At 37.1% G+C, this 26861-nt stretch overlaps 1 protein-coding gene across 4 annotated transcripts; it reads left to right on the top strand.

Moving 5' to 3' along the window:
• Window positions 1-2245: 2245 nt before the first annotated feature.
• Window positions 2246-21216, top strand: safb (scaffold attachment factor B). Of its 4 annotated transcripts, none has more exons than XM_066647219.1 (21): window positions 2246-2527; window positions 11656-11743; window positions 11876-11940; window positions 12047-12265; window positions 12357-12419; window positions 12534-12579; window positions 13338-13782; window positions 14164-14207; window positions 14964-15061; window positions 15529-15678; window positions 15775-15872; window positions 16004-16047; window positions 16128-16198; window positions 16464-16609; window positions 16959-17249; window positions 17365-17439; window positions 17660-17705; window positions 18376-18479; window positions 19508-19563; window positions 19648-19702; window positions 20441-21216. In XM_066647219.1, the coding sequence occupies exons 1-21, from the start codon at window positions 2360-2362 to the stop codon at window positions 20559-20561; spliced, it is 2493 nt and encodes an 830-aa protein (XP_066503316.1). In that variant the 5' UTR covers window positions 2246-2359; the 3' UTR covers window positions 20562-21216. The 4 variants fall into 4 exon arrangements, with proteins under 4 accessions (XP_066503316.1, XP_066503315.1, XP_066503314.1 ...); XM_066647218.1 differs by having other exon boundaries at window positions 17657-17705; XM_066647217.1 differs by having other exon boundaries at window positions 17365-17499.
• The last annotated feature ends 5645 nt before the right edge of the window (window positions 21217-26861 follow it).

Here is a 26861-nt window from a genome sequence, read left to right as displayed (position 1 = left end):
TGATGGCTGAATCTTTTTGGTGGACTATTCTCAGACCTGCAGTGACACCCTGGTCTAGAGTGAAATTCTAGCAGACCCGCTGTGTCTGATCCATTCATATCAGCACAACACACCACCACCACATTAGTACCACTGCAGGACGGAGTATGATCCACCACCCAAATCATTCCTGCTCTGTGGGGGTCCTGACCACTGAAGGGTAGGGTGAAATGTGGATAAGAATATATGTAGAGAAACAGGTGTACCACAGTCTGTAATTGTATAACTACAAAGTGCTCCTGTATGATCAGTGGAGCTGATAAAAATGGACTATGGGTGTAGATACAACGTAGGATTTCCTAATCCAGTGATTGTAAAGGGTAGCCTTAAATATTTGTCAAAAACAATTTAAACAATCAGACTTAAACTGAATAGACTGTCTTTAAGAATGTTTTTTAAAACATTTCACATGGAAAATATGTAAGTAAAGATAGATAGATAGATAGATAGATAGATAGATAGATAGATAAAGATTTTATGTAGAATCAATGCATAACCAATATACATAAAACATTTCTAAAAAATATATATATTTCAACACCAAATATTTTTATTAATTTCATTTGATTTCACCAGGCAGGGGTACCAAAGTGATTTGCAGCACAAGGATGATGACGAACTGCATTTACTGCAATGTCCCACACAAGATGCATAATTAATTCACATATCTAAATATTCATTAGCATATATTTCTTTTCTGTTTTCCACATGTTCCTATACACTTTTTTGAACTCTTGTGTATTATAATCCAGGATGATGTACAGCAGTTTATATCCATTGTAAAATTCATCACAGATCTTACACACTTCTAATACTTTGGATAGAGTAATAAACACTGACATCATTCTATATTTAAATGCCTTTAAGGCTAATTCAGCAGGGGGTCCTTAGAATAACAGTGGTCCCCAGAGGTGCAATCATATTAATTCTGTGTTGTCCCCACTATGGGGACAAAGTTTTCTATGTGTATTATGAGGCTGAGAAATGTACGCAGCTATTCACCAAAACTTTTGTGTTTGAGTTATTTTCCATCTGCTTGACAATAGTTTTTGTCTTGAAATTCCTTTTAATTTATTTTTTCCATTTTTTTTTCTAAAAGCCTTCTCCTTCTCCAACTGTCCTTTCTGCATAGGCCTCATATTGTTAATGTTAGCTGGTTGACCTTTTTGCTTGTTGCAAACTGTTAGGCTGTTAGGCATGCTCCCTTTGAGAGCATGTGGGGTCTTATCTGGAAGTAAACTTACTTAGAGTGCTTTGTAGGGCACTACCTACCTACATACTAAAGATTTATTCATTGGCTGTTACTGCTGTGTCCTGTTCATGGTCAAAATGGGTCCAGAGCCTACACAGAATCATTGGGTGCGAGGCAAACATGTACTCTTTAAGAGGCATAATCGCATCAAAGGGCACCCCTCACCCTCGCATTCACAGCTAAATGCACAGTTGAATAACTAATCCACCTACCAGCATATGTTTTTATTTTGGATAGTAGAAGGAAACCAGAGCACCTGGAAAAATCCAATGGGGGGAACACACCAAATTCCTCAGACAGTGACCCAAGACAGACAGTGACCCAAAACGCCGGGCCATCAGGGCTGTACACAAGTTTCTGCTGCAATTGCTTTTTTCTTATTTTTTATCCACTAATATTATACAATTCCATTTTCTTGCTGAAAGTATAATCTGGGCTAATAAACATGTCAACAAAGAGCTATATTAAATTGTAGTAGCATTTCAAACCCTTATCTTGTAGTTATCAGTAAGACCAATAGCCTGAAGCTGAAGTAAGATTTATATTGCTGGATATTTTTCACACTAATGCAGGGCAAACAGAAACCGTTTTTGCCTCACAACACAGTATGTGGTGTGGAACCAAGTGTTGCAGACGTTATAATCAAAATGCAATACTGTAAAGTGTTCTAAAGCTAGATAGTTATGGAATCATACTTTGCCTTCTCTGACTCCACAACGGCAACCTTAATTTAGACGTGCCCAATGATCAATTATGGGAAGGGGGCAGGCAGACTGGAAGAGTAATGGCATGTTTTATACCATTTACTGAATGTAGTGTGTAGTATTTAAGAACTGATGCAATGTAGGGGTAGTGCATAGGGCTCGACCGAGTGTAGGGGGTAGTACACAGGGCTCGAATACTAATCGCATGAAACAATTTAGGCATGCGCATAAGGAACTTGGAACGCCATTTTGTTGCATGCAGACAAACTGGTGTTTTGAGTCGAGCAGAGTCGATTTGAAAGCAGATTTTATATAAAAAAAAAAAATTAAAGCTTCAATAATCTGCCGTCTCTACGTTTCAAACATGTCTGAAAATATTTCGTCAGCAGATTCGGGATCCGTTGAGGTTGCTGAAGGCGCAGGGGTTCGCAAACTGTCGGAGCTGAGAGTGATTGACCTGAAGGCCGAACTGAAGAAACGAAACCTGGACATCAGCGGCAACAAGAGTCTGCTGTCCGAGCGATTAAAGAAGGTGAAAATAAGTATATATGAACAAGTTTGATGCATTATTTAACGTCATCCGGCTTTAAAAACCGCAAGCTTTCTATACAAAATTTAATGAATATTAAATAGCAAGAGGGTTTCGCCTAATTTTTCATGCAATTGTTTGTTCCACCTTAAATCTTGAAGCAGTTATTCTGGCGCCTAAAGTCATAGACTACCCCTACGTAAGAATTAATATGCTAATGTTATTGTATTAAACGCTGAAGCGTAGATTCGCAGAAGTTGTTAATGCAACCGAACATAATTTACATTATATCAAATTAATCTCCACCTTAAATGGTGGAGCGGAAAGTCGAAAGGAAGCTTGCTTCAGCTTTGTTAGAGTTATCATTTGCTACGCTTTTGTATGTTAGTATTTTCTTATGTTTTGTTGCAGCGAGTTTAAGCTGTTTTTTTTTTTTTCAGTTGCATGATCTGTTTTGATTTGTATTTCTTTTTCCTCAAATTAAGCCACCATCATTAGGTACTTGTGCTTTAAGGACGTTGGTTTAAGGGCCGAAACCTATTTCTCACAAGGGTTGCACAGTCCTGTACAAAGACCACGTGCCCGCTTACAGGATAGGGTTAAACATGTAGAGTAGACTGGAGTTTACCTGTTGTACAGGCTATAAAAGAAAAGATCAGTAAAAGGTGAATGTTCACATCTGCTATGCTTGTAACTGGAGGCTTCCACTAGAGGACAGACCAGAGAAAGATGCTGCAAATTGCAGACTTGGCTCTGAGAAAGCCTTCTTCAAAACTTTACACTATTGTGATAATGTTGATTACCTGCATTGTCCCTACCGTGTATGTGTGTACCATTTACTGCTATGGGAGGTCAATCCTGCCAAATTGTAATTTCATTTTTCACTCAAGACTAAGTCAGGACTGACAAAATTAAAATTAAAAAGGCTTTTTTAAATTTCATTTTCAAAACTATGCTGGTATTTCCTAATCTAAAATGAAAAAGCTAACGAGGAAAATAAAATTCAAACAACAATTTGGATTTGCTTTTACTTCATGAACTGGATAGTCAAAATTAAAATGAAATAATTGTAGGTATTTAGCTTTTCATTTTTAACTGCAGAATGCAACAAATGTGACAAAATTAAAATGGAAAAATAAAGGCAGTTATGGTTTAAGATTCCGTTGTCAGCCCTGTGTTTTCACTGATTAATCGAAAATGAAAACGACCTACTGCCGATTTCTTTTTCATTTTCCACTTTGTCTTTTCATTTTCCACTTTTCATTTTCAGACTGAACAACATGCAAATATATGCTGATTGACACGGTGTTAACATTAGTTCTATCTGAAAGTAGAGCTGTAAGTTCCCAGTGTTTCAGTTTTCAGTGACCTGCTCTTAGCTCCGCTGCAAAACAACTCCCTGTAGGAGGAACTGCCTCCATTGGCTGTCGCACTGAATGATTGACAGGAACTGTGCCTGCTCATTGACTTAATATAAGTGACTGACATCAATAACCAGGAGTGTAATGACTAACAACCATTAAGAAGTGTATTCTCTGCTTGGGAGCCGTGAAGTACCTGCCCCTCACGCCGACTGAGGGAGAGAAACAGGTTTCTCAAACAAATAATCTATTTAGTGTTCTCATGATACCAAAATTATGACTTTCGATACAGTAGCTGTCTAAATATCTTGATACCGTTAATAAAACGATATTATCGCAAAAACCTAAAATGTCAGGAACAGTAATGTAATTTCTCTACAAGCTGAGGGCGGTCGGCAATAACGATGCTTGTTAAGTGTGACACTTAGCGTTTCCCCGTTTCTGGGTCCAATCGTGCCTTCTACCCCATGTCATACGTTCATAAGACTTGTATTGTTTGAAAAAGCAGATTACCTCAATCAATTATGTGATCTCAGTTCAGGAGTTAAGAAAAAGGCATACATTCCACATAAAAGGATGCAAACGTGTCTTTGGCAGCACTTTTTGCACTTTAGCTCGGTCTCTGGGAGCAGAGAATCCACGGAGAGTGTGCCGTCTCTCCCACTCATGGTCAGTCCTGGTGTGCTACCAGCGGTTCTCTCCTATATAAAGTAGCTAAGGTTTGTAAAGAAAGTTGCTGGTGCTAGTCGGTTATTTTGCTTTTTAAATAACTCGCTAGAAGGTCTGAAAAGTCAGTAAAACTAGCAGCAAAATCATTAAGGGGGGGACAGGAGGCAAAGTGCTGCGGGCGCACACTGCCTCCTTGTGACACTTGTTGGAAATACCGCTCTTATATTATTCTTAAAGTACCAGTACTCATTATATGGTGCATTGTAATGACAAAGTATTGAGATATCTTTCTAGTATTGGTATACCATGCAACATGGTATTTTTTAACTAAGTAAAAAGCACCCACTAACAATGGATTCATTAATAGCCCTAAAACATACTAAAAGAACATTAGATAGGAGACCAGAAATATGTAGCCTGCCTGGAACCAAAATATGCTTTTATTCACAAACTTTTATTTTGAAAATGTGCCACTGAGATTACCCTGTTTTGACAGCGAGTGGAATTTTTTCTGCCTTTAAGGCACCTGTTCAAATATAAAGCTGCTCTAATCATCAGCTTCACTGGCCTCAGATTCACCGTCAGTCTGGTTTTATAAAGTTAGTGTTTACCAGCTCTGGGCTTGAGGTCAGTAACAAGCACAACAGATAACAATGACAGCTAATTAAAGTTATAAAAGCGGCTTGTGTATAACTGTTAGGGTAACACAGGATATTCTGAGAGTTTAATTGTAATATGAGCTGTGTTCAGGTTGTGAGAGAGCTCAAAACATACAGCAAGTTAATGTTAGTCTCTGGCCTTTTCCCAGACTTGTATGTAAAGTTCCATATTATGTTGTTTGGGACATAGTCACTAACGTTAATGTTAATCAAGTGCAGTTCCGTATCATTATAAATGCAGTATTTTACTGCCTTATCTATGGGAATCAGCTAATGGCTATCTAATATTTTGGGAATGGGGCTTTGACTCATCAAATATGTCCCCCCCAATATCAAACTCACTCCTAGACCCTTGCATCTGCCTTTGCTCATTGTTGCACAGATTGAAAAGTGAGAAACTGAAGCACAGTTTAAATATTAGGCCAATTGCCTGTATTTTTGAATGTTTGAATATTGATGTTAATGTTGTATCTGGTGTTATAATACAAACCGGATTCCAAAAAAGTTGGGACACTAAACAAATTGTGAATAAAAACTGAATGCAATGATGTGGAGGTGCCAAGATCTAATATTTTACTCAGAATAGAACACAAATCACAGATCAAAAGTTTAAACTGAGAGAATGTATCATTTTAAGGGAATAATATGTTTCAAAATTTCATGGCGTCAACAAATCCCAAAAAAGTCGGACAAGGCCATTTTTTTAACACTGTGTGGCATCCCCCCGTCTTCTTACAACACTCAACAGACGTCTGGGGACAGAAGAGACCAGTTTCTCAAGTTTAGAAATAGGAATGCTCTCCCATTCATGTCTAATACAGGCCTCTAACTGTTCAATCGTCTTGGGCCTTCTTTGTCGCACTTTCCTCTTTATGATGCACCAAACGTTCTCTATAGGTGAAAGATCTGGACTGCAAGCTGGCCATTTCAGTACCCGGATCCTTCTCCTACGTAGCCATGATGTTGTGATTGCTGCAGAATGTGGTCTGGCATTATCTTGTTGAAAAATGCAGTGTCTTACCTGAAAGAGATGACGTCTAGATGGGAGCATATGTTGTTCTAGAACCTGAACATAGTTCTCTGCATTAATGGTGCCTTTCCAGACATGCAAGCTGCCCATGCCACAAGCACTCATGCAACCCAATACCATCAGTGATGCAGGCTTCTGAACAGAGCGTTGATAACAACTTGGGTTATCCTTGTCTTCTCTGGTCCGGATGACATGGCGTCCCAGTGTTCCATAAAGAACTTCAAATCGTGACTCATTTGACCACAGAACAGTCTTCCATTTTAAAAGACCCTTGGCCTAGTGCAAACGTCTGAGCTTGTGGAGCTTGCTTAGAAATGGCTTCCTCTTTGCACTGTAGAGTTTCAGCTGGCAGCGGCGGATGGCACAGTGGATTGTGTTCACTGTCAATGCTTTCTGGAAGTATTCATGAGCCCATTCTGTTATTTCCTTGACAGTGGCATTCCTGTTTGAGGTGCAGTGACGTTTAAGGGTCCGGAGATCACAAGCATCCAGTAGAGTTTTACGACCTTGACCCTTATGCACAGCAATTGTTCCAGATTCTCTGAATCTTTTGATGGTGTTATGCAAGGTTGATGATGATAAAAGTCTTTGCTATTTTACGCTGGGTAACACCATTCTGGTATTGCTTCACTATCTTTCTGCGCAACAATGGTGGAATTGGTGATCCTCTCACCATCTTTGCTTCAGAGAGACACTGACACTGAGAAGCTCTTTTTATCCCAATCATGTTGTCAATTGACCTAATTAGGGTTAATTGGTCTTCCAGCTGTTCGTTATATGCTCAATTTCCTTTTTCCAGCCACTTATTGCTACTTGTCCCAACTTTTTTGGGATTTGTTGACACTGAAATTTTGAATCAACATTCTTCCTTTAAAATGTTACATTTACTCAATTAAACTTTTGATCTGTCATCTATGTTCTATTAAATAAAATATTGACATTTGCCATCTCCACATCATTGCATTGAGTTTTTATTCACAATTTGTTTAATGTCCCAACTTTTTTGGAATCCAGTTGGTATTAAAGGCTAAGCACCAGCTATATGAAAGTGTCAAACAAAAACATGTTATTTCTTACTAATTCAAGGAATAATTGAATTAGTAACAGTGTTCGGAGACTCTAAAAGGTGTCTTGCATGTGACGTAGATGGTGGACAACAAGTCTAGAAGTTGCACTTAATGCAATATGACGTAAAGATGTGTTGTTTTTGGCTGTAATAATTCAAAGTACAGTGGGCCATCTGTGCACAAATGGCCCAAAGATCCCATAATATCCAGAAAATAGACCAAATTTGTCAACTTTAAATGGGCACTTTGGAAAGGACCAATCGCTCACTTCGTTATCTGTAGTGCTCGTTTCACTGGTGCGTAGCTAGATATGTCACGGCTGCGTTCAAGAATTTCCGCAGTGAGCTCGGGTTTTTCCCTCAATTTTAATAAAATTGTCAGTTATAAAGCAAATTAAGCATGCTTTTTTCATTTTAATTCATACTTATATATGTCAGTAACTAAAATAATGTGAAATATTCATGGAGGTCCATTAAGTAGTGCTTAGCCTTTAAGCTACTGATTTACAGATAGAAGTTGATGTTATTTCAGTAAATTAGAAAATTGTAAACTTCAATGTGCATTTTATTACCATTTTTTGGGGTGATACGCGACAGGTGGGGAGCAGAAATTGCCCTTCGTCTGAGGTGGGGAATGATAGAAAAAATGTGAGAAACACTGGTCTAACCTCACAAACATGTCCCTTATCGATTCAATACGGAAAATGTTTATTGTCCACAGCTTTTATTTGCATGTTGTTCAGCCTGAAAATATTCGCTATTCATTTTCGCTGAAAATGAAATCTTAAACCATTACTTTGACATTTTTTTTTTTTCCATTTTTCATTTTATTTTAATTTTGTCCCATTTGTTGCATGCTGCAGTTCAAAATGAAGAGAGAAATACATATTTCATTTTCATTTTGACCCTTTTTATCCAGTTCATGAAGAATAAGCAAAGTGTTGTTTGAATTTTTTTTCCTCATTAGCTTTTTCATTTTAAATTTGACCATCAAATACCAGCATAGATTTGAAAATGAAATGACAAAAAGCTTTTTTAATTTTAACTTTAATTTTGTCAGTTCTGAACCATGCTTGAGTGAAAAATGTAATTGCAAATTAAGTTATTTCATTTTGAATTTTGTCATGATATTTGTGCACACGTTTGGAAAATGAAACAACAAAACGGTATTTGCGTTTTCATTTTATTGTTTTCAATTTAATTGGCAAGATTTACCTTCCATATTACTGCATCTTGCCTATGCATAACGTATCCTTTGAGTACTTGCACAACCGATGCACCAAACAGACACAGGATACATGAGGCAGCCATGATGCTTACACATACTTATAAGCAAGTATATCTCTACCATAACTGTGCCATCATTCTTAGGGCTGAAACGTGCTTCCTGATGCACAGGTGGAAATAATACTTTGGGACCTTTTTAGGATATTTTGGACTCTAGGACCTTGATTTCCAGATGAAATGCAACATTTATTCTGAAAACATTTCATCTGAAAACAAGACTTTGAATTACTGAGTAATAGTCCAGTACTTTTTCTCCTTGGCCCAGATAAAACTCTTGTGCCGTTGTCTCTGGGCCATGAGTGGCTTGACACAAGGAATGCAACATTGGTAGCCCATGTCCTGAATACTTCTGTGTGTGGAGGCTCCTGAAGCACTGACTCCAGCAGCAGTTCACTCGCTGTGAATGTTCCTCAAATTTTTGAATAACATTTATATACATTTATATTATAAACATTAAAGGAAATGAACACGTTGAAGAAATGGATACCTGTATAATATTAAATAGTGTTTTTTTTAATATAAAGTTTGTTTTTGTTATAAATGACAGACTCTGACCTCCCTTGTTTAGATGCCACTGTTGATCAGGGGCCTATGTCATCTGAAGTTTATTTGCAAATGTGCAGTGGATGGAAATGACTCATTTCGATTTTTTTTTCTGCAGATATTTCTTTATTACGCAAAACATATGCAAACATTTTGGATGGGAACCCACCTACTGCCACCTAGCAAAGTATAGATGGATTAGATGGATGTGTGTGTTGACACAATATATATTTTGTTGCTGTGCAAACTTGCTTATGTTATTTTTTTAATCTACTGCATCATTTTAACTCAACTGCTGTCTTTCACACTGGATGAAAATGTAATTATGAAAGGACAAATAGAAATGTTGGTACCACTTTAGAATAAGACTAAATTTATAAAGGTTTTTATATTTATAAGGGTTTATTTTATGGTGTAAAATCTATATATTTATACTTATGTTGCTAATACATAATAGTAATTAATAATCAGTTAAAACACATGAATAGAAAGCGCAACAGTGACCTATTTGTCAAATAGTGAACCCACAATCAGTCTTTTTATACGTTAGTAATATGGTGTACCTTAACATGTGAAATGAACAAATTCACATTCTCAGGTCTATGCAGAAGAATTTCTGCAGTAGAATGGTTGAGTCCCCTACTCCACTGTTGTGAGAATTGTACATTTGCAGTGAAAATGTAGAAAAATTTTATTTAACACATTTTTCAGACAACTTTAAAACTATAGGCTAATTTTCACAACTTATGTAAACCAGCTACACTAATGTTATCAATCTCTCACCAGTTTTTTTTTTTTTTTTTTTTTTTTTTTTTTTTTTTTTTTAACAAAACTTCATTAATTTACAACATATTTAAATATGTATTTATTTAGATATAAAGTAGCCAGTTCTGCTTGACAATGGTTGTATTGCACTGAAGAAGTTCCAAATATTTGAATTAAATAACAATAATCATGAATAGCAACAATGTGCAACTCCCAGCAATACTGATACTTTAGCTCAACAGCATTTGCAGTAAATGGTTGTTGGGTTCACATCCGAAACCAAAAGTACCTCCAGACAACAGACACGGCTCATTTTTTTTTCTGCAAAGTTCTTCTGGGTCATCGTCTTCTACCTCAGTGTCTGGTACAACTTCTGGTTCAGCACCATTTTCACCGTGCTCAACAACACTGATACTTGCACTCTGTTTCATGTGTGTTTAGTGGTGCAGCAATGAAAACGTCCCCTGTGAAACGATTTACTGCCGTGCTGCGTTCCGGAAATGGATAGACTTTTTTTTGTGTCCGGTATATTAAAAATTTATATCAAAACAAAAATAAAAACAACCCAGCACTATTTACAAACTAATTTAGAACCATGTTTTTAACCATTTATAAATCTTTAAGTGTAGTCTTATTTTAATGTTGTATCCAAATGCTTCAAAATGACTTAAGGGATTAAATGGTTTTTTACAGTGATTTCCAATGAAATTTGAGGTTTTCCCTTCACCTTTAAAGTTACTACTTTGGAGATGCATGTTGTTCTTTGTGCAGCAACAGTATTAATAACCCCAATATTTGGCTAGTTAAGTTGAATTCCAAGATACAATTATTTGTGTGGAGTAGGCCTTCAAAATGTTAAGTGTTTAGATATTAAAAAAAACACAATACTAGTTTTTAAGAAAAGAAAGAAATTGGTAATATTTATTTTGTGGAAAAAGCCTATTAAATAGCCAGAAAGGAGTATTGGTCATCCACTTGATAGAGGGCTGTATCACAAACACAAAGTCCTGGAATTTCAGTCCCGAAACTGCAGGTTCAGGCCAGTGCACAGGCACTGCTTTGGGTTTTTGTACCGAGTATTAGGTTAATGAAATTTTCAGCAACTTTAGGTGGGTTTCTTATGTTTGTCCAGTTTGCATAGGGAAAAATATTTGAAGCTTTAGACCGCATCAAACTGTCTAGTGTGACTACAATTTTTTTAGGGACTCACATTTTTCTACATTCAGTTTGTAGGGGTTAGTATTTAGTCCATCTTAATTTACCCCATCACTGATGGCCTGAAACTTCAAAGCCCCATCCTGCAAGTTGACTGCTTGTACCGTAAGATTAGGACCTAAGAAATCATTTTGCAACTCTGCATTTTTGAGCCAGAAATGCTCAGTCATGGTGCTGACTTATTTTGCTTATAATATGTTTTCTAGCACAGTGGTTTCTAAACAGTTTCAGCAGGGCCCCCTTTCTCTAGATGAGAATATTTTTGAGCCCCATTCTAATACACTCATACATGTCTTTTGCTCCCAGACTACATCTGATTTTTATAAATAAGGAAAAATTATTAATATTATTAATAATTGTTACTTTTATTACATACAATTCCTTATTTAACAAAATAAGATTTACAGTGGCAAACTGCCAGTTAAACAGAATTATCTGAAGGGAATGATGTTTGGTCTGATTACTACCTATAAGGCCATTCAACCAAACTTTTTTAAATTTCATAATCCTTCTGTATAATTGCCTTTTGCTTTCAGGCTATTGAAGAGGAAGGAGGTAATCCTGATGAAATAGTAGTTCAGCTTGAAATAACACCTAAAAAGACATCTAGGAGAGGTCCTAAAGGTAAAACTAAATGTTTTTTTGTTTGTTTGTTTGTTTACACACTGAAAAAATGCTGTTATTTAACATAATTATTTTTATGATTAAGTATTTGCATACATTTTACATAATTAAGTGTTTAAATACTTTTTGTAGGGAAGAAACAAGATAACGAAGAATCAGAGGACTGCACAATTGAAGAGGATTCTGTTGATGGCCAGGTGTGTTTGTGTCCCAATTCTTAACAGCTGCAGAAATGCAAGTTACAACCTCATGCTGTTATGCTAGCAATGTGATGTAACCAGTACAATTTTAAACCTCCTCCAGGATGATCCTGATGCACATCCAGAGAATCTGCAGGAGATGGATATCATGGACATGAACATTCTAGATGAGGCTGATATTGATAATGGTGTGGCAGTTGACAGTGAAGAATATGATGAGAATGAACTTCTAGACATGATGTCGCATGATCAATCTAATGAAAATGAAACAGAAGATGCTGCAGCACTTGACTCATCAGGAAAACCTGGCGAGGCAGTGGAGGTCTATACTTGTTTCTCTCTTGTTTAATTTGTTTCTTTTTTGCTTTGTTTGTGATTGTAGTTTGAGTGCTAACTAAATTGATTTGTTTCAGGAAATTGAAGCTAAAGATTCAAGCTCAGAAGACGAACAAAAGGATTCTCACATTTTCAAGGAGGTAGTTGTTTTCACATGTTTTTATAAAATGTATATTTATGTGTAATTACATGTTACCGCTGTTATGATTTAAACTGTAGACCGTGCAACCCAAAGACATTTCTTTATTTTGTAGGAGCATGTGCAAGAGGAGGGGACAGCAGACATAAAGGAAGAAATAGGTACTGTATGGAGAAGTTTGTCAATACTGTTGATTGCAGGGCAATTTTTCTTGAAGGTTGATTAGTAGTTAAAATTACTTCGTAGCTCAAACAAAGAGACTGGAAATCCAGAGATGGTTACTGGCTTTGTGTGCAAGAAATACCATTCTAATTATTTTGGAAGTAAAGTTTGTATAGAATAGTGTTTGGGAATGGTTTCTGTTTTCTTTCTAGCGCTAAAGACTTGTGCACAGAGCTAGTAAGTGGTTATGTTAATTCTAGTGAGGTCCAGGCATTTCTTTCAGGTGTTTCTAGGTTGCATAAAGAAGACTTAAGAAGAGAAGATGAAGAAATGGATCATATTGAAGCACAATCACTTTAGGACTCAATGTTTGTTTATTGGAGATTCACTAATGGACTTGCTTGATTCAAAAGAAAAAAATGATACCCTTTTAAAGACCAAACAAAGGCCCTCTTCTGTATCATGGACACTTGAACTGCAAAACGATTCAACGATGAACTCTTCGGATCTGTGTGCTGGTCTTGTGACTTCCTTCTCAATGTCTGGCTTGGCATAAGGTGAACTGACAAAGGTTCAGTTTTAGTCTAAAGAATAGTTTGTTGCTTTCTTTGGTTTTTCCAGTCTCTTTATAGGGTAACTGCAAATACTTGTCTTATGTGAAGCAGTGGGTCACGTCCTATTCCAGTTCCACGATAACCAATGCAATGTCTCAGAAGTAATTAAACTCTGTGCCATTCTATTCCTGTTACATTCGTAGAAAGTGAGAAAGTAGCCGGGTCTTGTATGTCAGAGCTGCATAAAGAAGAGCCAACTGAGGAGTCGAGTGAAGAGAAGAAAACTTCAGTCTGGGATTCTCACAAAGAGGAATGCAATGTGTCCAACCTCAGTAAAGCTGAGGCTACCAGCAAAATGGAAGGAGTGTCCTCAGCTTTTGAAGCAGACATTGTTACTTCAAAGAAAAGTGAAGTCGATCCAACATGCAAGGACCCACAAGGTGTTCAGGACAGTTTGACGGATCCGGAGAGTGCCTTTGCTCAGACAGCTAACACAAATGAAACAGGCCCGAACGAAAACGCAAACGCAGCTGATTCAGAAACTGCGTCAAAGGCGGAGGGGTCTGAAGAAGGCAAGAAGACTGAAGAGTGTGCTGCAGAATCTTCAGAAGTGAAAGAGTCCTCTGTAGAGGGTGATCAGAAAAAGAGGTTTGTTGTTTTCTGTCTACTAGAACAATGGCTGTTACAATCTATTACATTGGCTCCTTTTGTTAACAAGTTGGGTGCCGCTGGGAGGTGTAATGGACTGCGCATTTCGTCCCTCATATTTTATTTTTCTTTCATTCCCATTTCCCTTCTCCCCGTTAACTACATAGTGATTGCCATCTAAGAGGCATATATATAGAAATTTGGCTTCAAAAGGCTACTCAAGTCATAGAATCAGCATTCTATTGTTTGTTCACTGCCTGAGGCTGCTGCCTCCCCAGGTGGGTATTTTATTTATTTTTTATTTTTTTAAGAAAACTCCACTGTGTCCATGTACATGTTTTTGCAATACTCTAAACAATATTTTTTCCCCTTTTCCTCCAGCTGTGACGACAAATCAAGTAAATGCGAATCAAAAGATGAGAAAGGTAACTATCGCAAGATCATTGACTGCAAAATTTATTTAATTATTTTTTTGCTTGTTGACAATTTAAGTAAAAATATAATTGGTCGTGTGTATGTGTGTGTATGTATGTATATATATATATATATATATATATATATATATATATATATATATATATATATATATATATATATATCTCTCATACACACACACGGGTTAGACAATGAAACTGAAAAACCTGGTTTTAGACCACAATAATTTATTAGTATGGTGTAGGGCCTCCTTTTGCGGCCAATACAGTGTCAATTCGTCTTGGGAATGACATATACAAGTCCTGCACAGTGGCCATAGGGATTTTAAGCCATTCTTTTTGCAGGATAGTGGCCAGGTCAGTACATGATGCTGGTGGAGGAAAACGTTTCCTGACTCGCTCCTCCAAAACAACCCAAATGACTTAATAATATTTAGATCTGGTGACTGTGCAGGCCATGGGAGATGCTAACTTCACTTTCACTTGGTGCATTGTCATCCTGAAACATGGCACCACCTTCAGGATACAATGTTTGAACCATTGGATGCATGTGGTCTTACTGGTGCAATGTGCATTTAATGAAGATTGGCCACCAGGCTGGTAACAGAGCAGTTTTGCAATTACTTGAGTTTGAGCTGCAAATAAATGCAAAACTGTAAACAGTAAATCTTGAAAAATTAGCCAACACTAGAATAGAATATTTTTGACTCGTATACAGAGATACCAAACAAACTCATTCTTCAACAGGCAGCAGTGCAGCTAGTGGAAGAAATCTATGGGTTAGTGGGCTTTCCTCAACTACCAGAGCGACTGATCTGAAGAATCTGTTCAGCAAATATGGCAAGGTTGGTGTACTATATGAGAATTCTTTTTATTATATATGAATAATTATGATATTATATAATATAGTTGTTTAAAAAAATATATGTTTAGATTTAAACAGTAATTATAAACCAATATTTCACGCCATAATTGTTATGAAAGTGCACATGGTCTCAGGTGATACAAGTTACTGTGCTAAAATGTTTTATAAATATTACTTTATTTAAAGTTTAAATTTGAACATTACCCTGTAACACTGATAATATAAATGAACATTTCTTTCTAAATACTTTTAGTCAATATTAGTGTTTTCAATGCCAGAATTAAAAATGTGCCTATGCACACAGTTTCATTATTTATTGGTGGCTTCCTGCTATGCCAACAAAAGCACCAGGATATGACACATGAATCCCTGTATATTATTGTTTGTAATGGCTGTAAAATGTTTTGTAAATTATGCTGTTTTTGTGGTGGGTGTGTGTTTTTACAGGTTGTTGGTGCCAAGGTAGTCACAAATGCCCGGAGTCCTGGGGCTAGATGTTATGGATTTGTTACAATGTGCACTACAGAAGAGGCCACAAAGTGCATCAGTCACCTACACCGAACTGAGCTGCATGGCCGAATGATCTCTGTGGAACGGGTATGTGGCGTCTTGGGGCTTTTTCTGTACCTACAAGCAATGAGCTAGAATTGAAGTGTGGATGTTTACCATGTGTGGTGGTGTTATTCTTTCTAGGCAAAGAACGAGCCAGCAGGGAAAAAACCTGCAGAACGAAATGATGCCAAAAAATCTTGCAGTGACAGGAGACAATCCTCTGAGTCCAAGACTGAAAAGTAAGCAGATCAAATGTAATAATGTAAAAAAGTATAGGTAAATTCAATTCATTCATTTTCTGTAACAAACCAAGCACCTGTTAATTTTTTTTTTCTCTCCCCCCCCCCCCCCCCACTCTCATTCTCTGCAGATCTGATGAGAAAGATGAAAAGACAGAAGGTTCTGATGATAAAGGTGAGTAATGGAAAAACATGGATTTGACTACAACTAAAGGCAGCAAAACTAAATGTTTATTGTACTGTTCTGTGCTGCAGAGAGGACAGTGGTAATGGACAAATCGAAAGGCGAGCCTGTCATCAGTGTCAAAACTAAGAGCAAGGAGAGGGTAAATGATTCTTCGATCGCTTGTTACTGTCACTTTGTATAATAGGTTTTTATTAGGTATAATAGGGCAAAGGCCGTATTCTTGATATATCCAGCCATGGCATGGATGGCCAAAACCACCAAAATGTTAGATAACCGTAATGTTAAGGGCTGATTTACATTTGGTTGGGTGCTAAAGTTTGTAGACATGTATGAGCAGTTTCTGTATCATTTTCATTAATTAGGACTGTTCTTTCTTGATCATATTGTCTTGTCTGTTTCTGTAGAGCACAAAGAGTCGTGACCGCAAGTCTTCCAGCAAAGACAGGAAGGACATCTTGTCCTTTGATCAAATCAAAGAACAGCGGGAGCGTGAGAGACAGAGGCAACGTGAACGAGAAATCCGTGAGGTTGAGAGACGCAGGCACTCTGGGTGCGCTCATCATGCAGTTAATAATATGCATAACCACCTCCACTCACTGACTATAGAGGGGCACTTTAGTTCTACCAAATGTTTGTCCATTTTTACTCTGTAATTCAATAGTTAGGATCACAGAGCAGGTATGATTTGTGTAGTGGATCACTGCAGTAAAACTTGTTGTGGTGGTGTTAGTTTGTGTTGTGCTATTATGACTAAATCAGATACAGCAGTGCTGAAGGTTTTCCATCTGACCAGGCTTATGTCTGGTATGTATGGGTAATATCTGCAAAAAAAACCACAAATGCTGTTAACTGGACCAGTGGGAGTTTCTAACCCATGTTACACTGATTTCTCCAAGCAGTGATCGCGACAGCCGCAATGAGCGTGAGCGTATTCGTCTGTTCCGTGAGCGCGAGGAGCGAGAGAGGCTGATGCGCAAGCGTAAATGGCTGGAGGTGGAGAAGCAACGACTGGATGCTGACCGCATGGAACGCGAGTTCTTGGAGCGGGAGCGCATGAGAGTGGAGTATGAGAGGCGCCGTGAGCAGGAAAGAATTCATCGTGAGCGCGAGGAACTGCGCAGGCAGCAGGAGCAGCTTCGTTATGAACAGGAACGCCGTCCAATCAAGAGGCCATATGACATGGATGGCAGGTAAGTTATTACTACTCTCACTCAGTTTTGTTCTATTTTATTTTGCCTGAAATAGTGTTGATTGCTGTGTGTTTTATGATGTCTTGAACTGCTTTTTGGTGAATGTTGATCACAGGAAAGATGATTGGCCAGTTAAGAGAATGCCCATGGATGATCGCTACGGACGCTCTGACTTTGGACGGCAGGAGAGGTACCAAGATTTTGACCATAGAGATCGCAGCAGATACCAGGATGATATGATGATGGACCGGTAATTGATATGTTTGCTAAAATCAGCTTATATTTGGTGGGTGTTATTGTTTTTGGTTAAATTTAGTTGCTCCTTAAAAAAAAATTTGCCCCTTTTATTGCTGCTATTTTACCCACCTTGGTGATTCGTCACTCATCTATATGATTTTAATCTTTAGCAGAGATGGTGCCAGAGGAGGAACTTTGCCTGGAGACAGGGAGAGCCAGGTAGAAATTTTAATTCTAAGTATAGTAATTTTGTTATATGAACAGGAGGAACGTTAAAGGGTACTTATTATTGAAAAAAAAATTACTTTTTCAGCACCTTTGCATTAATTTGGGGATCTGGAGCTTACCAACCTACAAACTGAAACAAGATAATCCACCAGTCAGTTTTTTTTTTTTGTAGGCTGCCAAAGTCAGAAAATGTGGGATAATATGAACTGTGATTGTGCTCTGATATTGTTGTCAACTGCTAGGATATAGAATTGTACTGCCCCCTTGTTTGAGTATTACCAGTCACAGCATTAGACGTTTGTGAGAGTGTCGAGGCTACGCTGAATAAAAGAAACACAATAGGATGTATAAGCATACTGGGCAAAACCTGAGACATGAGAATAGACTCACCCAAGCAAAAAAGTCTGATAACCAGAACTTCTGCTCACTCACTTTTTTACTGATGTGAACTCCTGTTTGAGCGAAGAATGGCTTATTGTTATTTAAAGGAAGAGTGCATTTTAGACAGGAATGATTGTGTCGTATTTGATTGTTGCTAAATTTAATCAAAGCATGCCACAGATGCTTCATTAAGACTTCAAGAAACAATTTAATTAAGCGCTCTATAAAATATTTTGTTAAATAGTGCACTGATCAGCATCTCCTGTTTTGTATTTTCTAGCACTTCTCAGATCGTGACAGGCATGGAAGAGATTCTCGAGATAACTGGGGTGGAGGTGGCTATGATAAGCGTCCAGTGAATCAAGCAAGGCCGGTGCCCGGCAGGTGAAATCTACCGCCAATTTCTAAAATGTCTACTAAATGTAAACTAACTTTAAATCCTATTTCCAAATAAGTTACAAAAAGTAAATGAATACACTACAACTTTAGGAGACCACTTTCTGTAATTTTCACAGTGAAATATTTTCCCACTCCGGTTTGCTTATATAATTTTAAGTGCTCTGAATGTAGGTCTCTACATTCTATGTTTTAGTATTATTTATTTTTTTTTCTCTCTCCCCTCCCCCATAATGTGCAAAATGTTTTCAGTAGAGGATTTAATACACAGCCCTGGGGTGCACTAGTAGTCAGTGTGATGTTACTGGAAATGCTGCTCCTGATCTGGACACAGGGCCAGCAGGTTCAGCTTTTCAGTCAGATACTGAGGAATGATAGGACTGTTGAATGCTGAACTGAAGTCTATGAACAGGATTTGAACATGTATCCTTTTTCTTCAGGTTTGTGAAAGCTAGATGAAGGGTATTGGTGTATCGTCTGTGGAATGATTGGGACAAGATACAAATTGCAAGGGATCAAGTGAAGGGGCAGCTGTGTCTTGATGTTCCTTGATAAAGCCTCTCAAAGCACATCATGATGATGATGGGAGTTAGTGCAATAAGTTAGTCATTGATACAGAGTACTGGATTTTTTTAATCCTACGTTAGTAGGGGCCTTGAAAAAGGTGACAGGGCTGCTGCTCAGGACAATGTTGCATCTTCCATCTGGTCTGAGGCTATTGCCTGAGCTCTAATTAAAATGAACATTAATGTGCAGTTAATGATTATCTGTTGAATTTAATGTAACAAATATATTGTGTTGGGGTTAAATTTGTAGGAATTTTAGAGAAGTCAACATGGTGTTATTGGATGAAGTTTTCATTTTCATACTTATTGGTTATTTATTTTTTATTCATTATAGTCTTTAGGCCATTTCATTTGAGCAGTCACTTAATTACTAGCTTCATCTGTGTTTTAGCATGGACCCTGCTGTGAAGGATGCAGTTGGTAAATGCTTTTTTGTTTTTGCTGTTGCAGAGATAATAGAGAGTGGGAGCCTGGGCGCAAGATAGAAGGAGACAGGCCCTGGCAAGGTATGTCCAGCTCTTAACGTAAAAATAAACTGTGCGGCATTGAAAGATTTATGGCAAAATGTTCTGACTTGTGCTTTGTTTTAGGTGCAGACCGAGGCGTTCCAGGTCAGTCTCACATACCACGAGGGGGAATGGCAAGGTGAGATATGATACTTGCATCTTTGAGTATTTTTACTAAATGGAGTTAAACTGGCTAATAGAGAAAAACAGCCTATATTCTTATAATGTTTGACCTTCAGCTTTTGTTTCTTGGTTGTATTCATTGTATTAAATCACTAATCTGTGTTGTGTGTGTGTGCGCGCGCACACACTTTGTACCACTCAAAAGTTTGTACATAGCTTCTCATTAGTCATTGGTGGAATAGGGCTATTCACTATAGAACTATGTACATACCTCTGCACAACCCAAGTTATTGTCTCTCACATAAATGAACTCTTGAGGAAGCCACAGCTGTTCACTGAAAAACATTCCAGGTGACGACCTTATGAAGGTGATTGAGAGAACGGCAAGTGTGTGCAAAGCTGTCATCAAAGCAAAAGGTGGCTACTTTGAAGAATCTAAAGTATTCTGTTGTTTTCATAATTCTATGTGTGTTCCTTCATAGTTTTAATGTCTTCCATATTCATTTACAATATTGAATATAATAATAAAAAAGGAAAAACCATTGAATGAGAAGATGTCCAAACTTTTGCTTGGTACTGTACATTCATAATTTGTGGAAAATGTCCTAAAACAAAGGAAACTGGTGATATATACAAATATATTGGATTTATTTATTTTTCTTCCCCCTTCCTCCACTTTTTTCCTCTAAGCATGTCCTTGTTTTTGTTCAGAAAATGAAAAACTGGAATACTAATGTTCTTTGTTGTATTTTAGCCGGGGTGGATACATGCAGACTGGAACATCACAGTCACTCTCTGCAGCATTAAACCGTCAGAACCAGATGATGCAGGGTGGTGGTCTTCAGGGAAGCGGGGCCTTTGGCCGGCGCTACTAATCCACACTTATTTCCTGTTTTGTATGTATTTGTGAGCTAACTGCTTGTATATATCCTCTAAACCTTTGTAAATTTGTCTGACTTTTTAGGGTTCTTTTTTTGGATTTGTAAAAATGAACAGATCGTTTACGAGCTGTCTTCTAAACTTTTTGTGTATGTGTGCCACCCCCTTTTTTTTTTTTTTTTTTCTTCCCCCATCCATTCCAAAAAGGTTCACTTTTTAGAATCTTCCTTTGTCTAGTAGTTTATTCTCTACATCTTCAGGAATGGTTTACTCAGCTGAAACCTACGTATGCAGTCACAAATATATGCTGTACATATGGCAAGACGTCTCATGGGAAAATTGTTTTATCAAAATGGTTACTGTGCTGATTTTTATTTCTTCTGATCATGCTGGTTCAACTGTCCAGTTGGCCCTACATATTTGCAATGAAATTCATTTTTATTGTTTGGCCAATGGAGGGCGCTGTTGTTGCATTAGACAGCATTCACCACTGTCTTTAAGATGGCAGCACCAGCACTCCTAATGTACTACTACTTTTCACTGTAACTATAAGAAGTCTTAAAGTCAGCTGTGTGCATGCTTAATATTTTCAGTGTGTATTTGATTGTGTGGACAAACATTTAGAATAAAGTTGTTTCATAAAATAAGTTTTACCTATGAAGAACTTTGGTGTGGGTTGTATACATTATTCTTACAAACAAACAAAAGAAGCATACAATATATACATGAGCAGTTAAGCTTGCTTAAATATCAAATCAGTTTTAAGATTGAGAGTTTAAGTGCTGGCCAAAGGCATACAATTAGTTAGCTCTCTAGAGTGATGAGAAGTTAAAAATTGACGTTCTCAAATGCTTTAGTATGATGCAACTTTGCCAAAGATGGCTTCTATTATGCACTCCTTGCTTGGTTTTTAGTTCTAGTTTAGTATTTTGTGTGCATCTAGATTGACACTGTGCATGGCAAACATAAAAGACCTTGGATGAACTTGCAGAACTAGATAAAGTTGCAGATGCACTGTTATGCTTTGTAGTAAAGGTTTAGTTATGTTTATTTAAATCAAGTATTAAAAGCTAATAGTTTGTTACTCTTAGACCAAGTGGTGCCGTACAATTAAGGCACATATTAAATAGATATTTCTACATAAATCAGATTCTCGTTTATTCACAAATAATATATTCTATATCATAAGTGGCAGTGTTGGGCCTAGTTGCAGTTTGGGTTCAGATAAGATGTTAGTAAAATTATTACTCACAATAACAAGGTCTGCCAGAAATGACAGGACTCGTTTTCATGTTCAAAACAGTTTATAAAAAGAATGAAGGTGTTAATCATAAGGCCTTATTTGTCCTTGCATAGTTTTTTGAGCTACTATTTAAAAAAATAATTGGGGTTAGTTTTATTGCACAGTCAATATCGTGCAATGCGTGATACTTGGGCTTCACGTATTACTACGTTCCTCACAACTCTAGGCCCAGAATCACTTTATGTTAATTTTGCCAGGCTGAAGTGACTCATATTTTTTTTTTGCCTAATTGTAACACACAAATTCAAGTCCGTATTCTCAAAGCAGATTAGAGTGTGTGAATAATATAGGAATTTTTGAAACAGCCTGCATGTCGTTCTGCTACCTTGTCCAAATGTGCTACCATAGTGTACTTTTATAAGTACAGCTGCCAAAATAACATTGGGTAGGATTTTTCGATAGGCTAAAGGTAGCCTAACAGAAAATGCTCCCAACAGAAGAAGATATGCATATAACCTAAATCTCTGTATGAGGGTAGATGTAATAACAGTAATAGATTGGCTTATCCTTTTAAATTTGATTCACTGTGTACATTTTTAAAACTCTTAAGCCAGCAATTACAGTAAGCTATAATTTTTAAAATATACCTGAGGAAAACATTAATCAAGAACAACATATGAAAACAAAAAAAATTTGGATTTGAGCATGCATGGAGTATTCACATTTATGTTGCATGCCCACAAATTAGATACATAATTGGTCTAGAGGAGATGAACATGATATAAACCTGAAAGCCCTGAAAAAATATTAGCTGTTTCAAGGACAGATGCATTCACATTAAAGCCAGATACAATTCACTTGTGTTTATGAATGTGAACTGAGAAGATCTGAGAACAAAATCTGAATTGAGTAAGTGCACTTGTAATGTGAACATAACCTTTGGCAGTTTGGCAACATTCAGCAACAAAAATAAAACACAGAAATATCTTTACTCATTTAAAACAGTATTGGACTTGATGAAATAACAGTGACACTAATAATGAATCTGGTTATCTATCCTTTGCTGAAGTGATATTTTGATGTAATCTTGACCGCTTGTCACACCAATGCTGCAATCTGTCAGGAGTTACTGATAAGTAGGTTAAATGGCTCTACAGCTCTCCTTCAGAGACTAATGGTGCAATGAAATGAACAAAAAGATATTTGGTCACTATTGCCAAACCAGCAGTTCAGTGAAGTGAAATTTTACCCCATAGCCCAATGGCAGCTGATCAGCAAAAAATGATTAATGTCTGAAGTTTGCTTCTTATATTACACTGGACTTAAATAACCAGGGTACCTAAGCATGGAAAGCTATCCCTGCTTGAAATTTCTTGTTAAAAAAAAGTTCTCTCTCAGGCTTCAATCAAATGAAAATTTTTGTAATTGTTAAATTGAGAGTGTACATCCTATGTTATGAATATCGCAGTCAAACCACTGTCTTATTGAAATATTTATTAGAAATAGTTAACTTTCTTAAAACTTTACATTAGAATATTTTTTTTATGTTATCTGGATGTTATGGAACCATTCCCTGCTAACTGTTATAGCAGCTAACTGCAAATTGCCTGCTTGTTAAATGCAAATCATAATTTTAAATGTACAACCTTATACAGCAATACAAATTCCCCAAAAAACTAACAGAAAAAGTACAATTACTGAATTACTTTGTCACTGAATGTTTTGTGTTGTAATATTATCAGCAACCAGTTCTTCTCTATTATAAAAGGAAGTGTATGATGGGAGTCTAGCACTGTGCTAACCAGTGGTAATAACTGTCCTATTGGAGCTGAACTACATGGCTCATCCTATATTTCATCTAAAATATTAAGGCTATTATGGGGTGGTTGGCCCCCCACAGCTGTAATTACAGCTTCTACTTTTTTGGGAAGGCTTTACCCTCAATTAACTATATTTCTATGAGGTTATTATTGCATTTAGCCAAAAGAAAATTAATGAAATAAGACTCTGATATTAGATGATAACCTTTGGATCACTAACACTGATCCAACTCATTCCAAAAGTAGTAAACAACTCTGGAGAATGCAGTTCAGCTGCTAGTGGCCATGGGCTCATGTGCAGCCCATTGTGAATGCCCTAGTTTATATGTGTATTTCTACAGTTTGTGCACATTAGAGTAGTAGCACATGAGCGTGAGAAGTGATTTCAGCTATGAATGTCTGACTCTAGAGCTTAGGAAGAAGGTAACTTTGTTTTGTAAATGCAATTGAAGAGCTATTCAAAATTACAGCCTTTGAACACTTCCCCACTCACACACAAGCACCCCCACCCCCAAGTGGCCTAAATAATCTTCAGCAAATTGGGTGGGCCATGTTCGTGATGTCACAGATCAGGCTGTTTAACATCAGCCAATCATATGCAAGCAGGCATGGCCATGGTTGAGTATACATTCTTTTGGTAATATGTTCTTTGGCTGGCTGGTTATGCATTGTTATGACTGTGAGGATCATGGTCTTTCTCTGCAATTAATCTGGAGACCAAGTTGTTAAGCACATGCCAAAGGAAATGCAGTTTGAGCTGTATTTTAATAACTGAAGAGGGCTTTAATTCTTATTAAATGTATGATTTCCTATTCTATTTTTGTTGTTTATTGTTTTACCATGCTGATATAATTTCCTTAAGGGAATGGCAGTAGCATATGTGTTTACTGAATAACAAAACAAAACAGTTGATGTCCAGTGTTCACTCTGGCAGATGTTCACATCTGGAACAATGTGGACACACATGGAAAGCTATAAGGAGCACATCCTGTGTAGCAAATAAACTTCTTTCAGTCAGCCCTGGGGAAATAATCTTTCATCTGCAATCTCATCTCTTACTTCAAATTCAGTGCCATATAATTTTTTTTCATAAAAATTTAATCTTTTACAGATTTTTTGGATGATTTTTTTAATGCAATCTTTTTGATTTTTGAAAATAATGGTTTTAAGTGCACGCATATCATACATACTGCAAAATGTTGACATTAAGATTGTATTGGATTGTAATTGCATGCAAACATCTGAAAAACTAATCAATTTAATTCACTTGCTTCCTACAGTATAGAATACATGAAAATAGCCCTGGACAGGACACCAGTCCATCACAAGGCATCTCACAGTCAAACTTGGTTGCAATTTTGAATGTATTTTTGCATTGTGAGAACTGTCAAAAGGAGCACCTCGAAAGGTAAGGCATGCACATACAAGGAGAACATACCAAATTCCTGAGGAATGTGGATCAAACCCAGGAGACCTGAAGAGAGGATCAAACCCAGAACTCCAGGAAACCCCAAGAAACACACACCTACCCAGAATCACTGGTCACACGTTGGAGACACATCCTAGAGGGGGTGCCGTTCCTTCACAGGGTGAAACACATACACATTCACTCTCACACTCACACCTATGGACACTTTTGAGTAGCCAATTCACCAACCAAAGTATGTTTTTGGACCGAGGGAGGAAAGCAGAACCCCCAGAAGAAACCCATGCGGACACAGAGACAACACCCTAAAGATGTGTGACAGTGACACTACCAGTTGCACGACCGTGCCGCTCATGATAAGTACCAATCAGCCATATAACTTAGGCAACCTCCTAGTTTCTACACTCATTGTCAATTTGATTGTCTATGTGTATTCAAGTCAAATGAAACGGTAGAGGTACATTATTGGTCACTAAAAGGTACAACAGTGCTTTTAGCATCCAGTTTTGTTCCCTAAAGGTACATTACATTCTCTTCTCCAGAAAGAGATGTGACTATATATAAAATTAATTAAAGAACAGTGGAAAATAGAAGAACATAATATAAGTCCTGGAGATGAACTTGGGCGTTCAATACCATGTAAAAATGTAAAATAATATAGAATATGGTACAAATTTTTTAACAGGTCTTTTTATTTTTATTTGCATAATATATACAAAGAATTGAGGGAAAAAAAATAATTATAATAAATACAAAAAAAAAAAAAAAAAAAAAAAAAAAAAAAGAAACCCACCCCACTGAGGTCTCCAGTGTTAAACCCCTTCTGCATCAACCTAGAACTTGATTCTTCAGATAATGAATGATAAACAAATAATCTGTAAATATAGCTAATATTATATAAACATATTCAATTGTACAAATAAAAGGCAAAAGGTAAAACATACCTAAATAATTAAATTAATCATCCTTAGTATATTAGATATTTACATAGTTTCCAAACTGCTGACTAATCCACAGTGTCCATATTATCTATATAAACCAAAACAGCTTGCCAGATACTATTAAATTTACCACTACACCCTGCCAAAGTGTATCGAATTTTTTCTAAAACCAAAAACTGCATTATGTCATTCACCCAATTTTTAAAAGTAGGAGGGTTTTTCTCTTTCCATTTGAGTAATGTGAGACGTCTTGTCACTAATGTGGCAAATGCTACCACCTTTGAGTCCGATTTCTTCAAATGAAGCTCCTTAGGGGTCACCCCAAATATTGCTGCTATAGGAGAAGGTTGGAATTGCTGTTCAAACACCCCTGAGAAAAAGTCAAAGATAGAATTCCAAAAGACAGCTAGTTTTGGGCAAAACCAGAACATGTGTGCATGTGTCGCTATTCCTATTTGACATCTATCACATGTTGGAATCATATTTTGAACAAATTTGGCCAGCCTAGCCTTAGTCCAGTGCACATGATGAACTATTTTAAATTGTATTATAATGTGCCTTAAACATATAGAAGAGGAGTGTATGTTATCTAAAATATTCTGCCACAACTCGGCGGACAAACTAATCGAAAGTTCCTCCTCCCATTGTTGTTTTATATCAAATCAAATCAAATCAAATTTATTTATATAGCGCTTTTCACAACTGATGTTGTCACAAAGCAGCTTTACAGAATTCCAGTAAGACAAAGATTTGACATGAAATGTAAAAACAAATGTAAACCCTCAAGTGAGCAAGCCAGGGGCGACAGTGGCAAGGAAAAACTCCCCCAGCTGAGGAAGAAACCTTAGGAGGAACCAAGGCTCACA

This window comes from Hoplias malabaricus, chromosome 16, assembly GCF_029633855.1.
Source record: "Hoplias malabaricus isolate fHopMal1 chromosome 16, fHopMal1.hap1, whole genome shotgun sequence".
Taxonomy (NCBI): domain Eukaryota; kingdom Metazoa; phylum Chordata; class Actinopteri; order Characiformes; family Erythrinidae; genus Hoplias; species Hoplias malabaricus.
This window is presented reverse-complemented; position numbering and strand designations above follow the sequence as displayed.